The following is a 727-nucleotide window of genomic DNA, read 5'->3' on the forward strand; positions in this document are numbered from 1 at the left end:
ATTCAGAATGCTAAAAGTATATAACTAAAAAGAAAGTAACACAGTGCAGACAGTACTCGAAAGAAAACGCGGCATTTGAGCAGCAAAACACGCGCGACCTGTCCTCCGCTTACGTTATTCATAGTGATAGCACCAGCAATTGCCGGTGCGAGGAAACCTGTAGCAGATCCTAGTGTGTTGGTGATCCCGGTCAGCGTCCCAGCCAAGTTAGGTGCGATGTCCAGCTCAGTGAGGCAAGACCCGCTGTAGGCGCAGCCGGAGATTCCGACGGAGATGCATAGAACTACCATCGCCACAGAAGAGTTGCAGTCCACGAAACACATCGCTATTAGTGCGAGGGCGGCCACGTAAAATGCTGGGTAAAAGGTGATACATTAATCTGGTATCATTTCTTGCTCGTCGGATTTTCTTCTTCTTAGTTTACATTAATCTAATATCAATACGAGACACTTCTTTTTTATTGCATCATCATTAATTTTATCGATCTCTTAATCCATATCATACCATTCAAAAAAAATCTTATTTCCAGAAAGCAAGTTGATTGAAGAGACTCTCACCAATGGCTGTGGAAATCCGTCTCACTGCTTTGAGGGAGAGACACTTGGCCGCCAGGAGTCTGTCCACCACAACGCCCCACGCCAAGGAAGTGCACAGCATACAGGCGTACGGCAACCCAGACAGCAACCCATTCTGTGAAAAACGTGTCTTTCGTCTTGTCTGGTTTTGG

General features: G+C 46.1%; 1 protein-coding gene across 1 annotated transcript in view; it reads right to left on the reverse strand.

The window, feature by feature from the left end:
* LOC119594106 (sialin-like) overlaps window positions 1-727 on the reverse strand; it is a gene marked incomplete at its 5' end in the record, with an annotated part of 16,514 nt that overhangs the window by 3,618 nt on the left and 12,169 nt on the right. Inside the window, 2 exon segments of the mRNA XM_037943163.1 lie at window positions 114-355; window positions 558-690. Of these exon segments, the coding sequence (XP_037799091.1) occupies window positions 114-355; window positions 558-690 (375 nt within the window).

This window comes from Penaeus monodon, chromosome 33, assembly GCF_015228065.2.
Source record: "Penaeus monodon isolate SGIC_2016 chromosome 33, NSTDA_Pmon_1, whole genome shotgun sequence".
NCBI lineage: Eukaryota > Metazoa > Arthropoda > Malacostraca > Decapoda > Penaeidae > Penaeus > Penaeus monodon.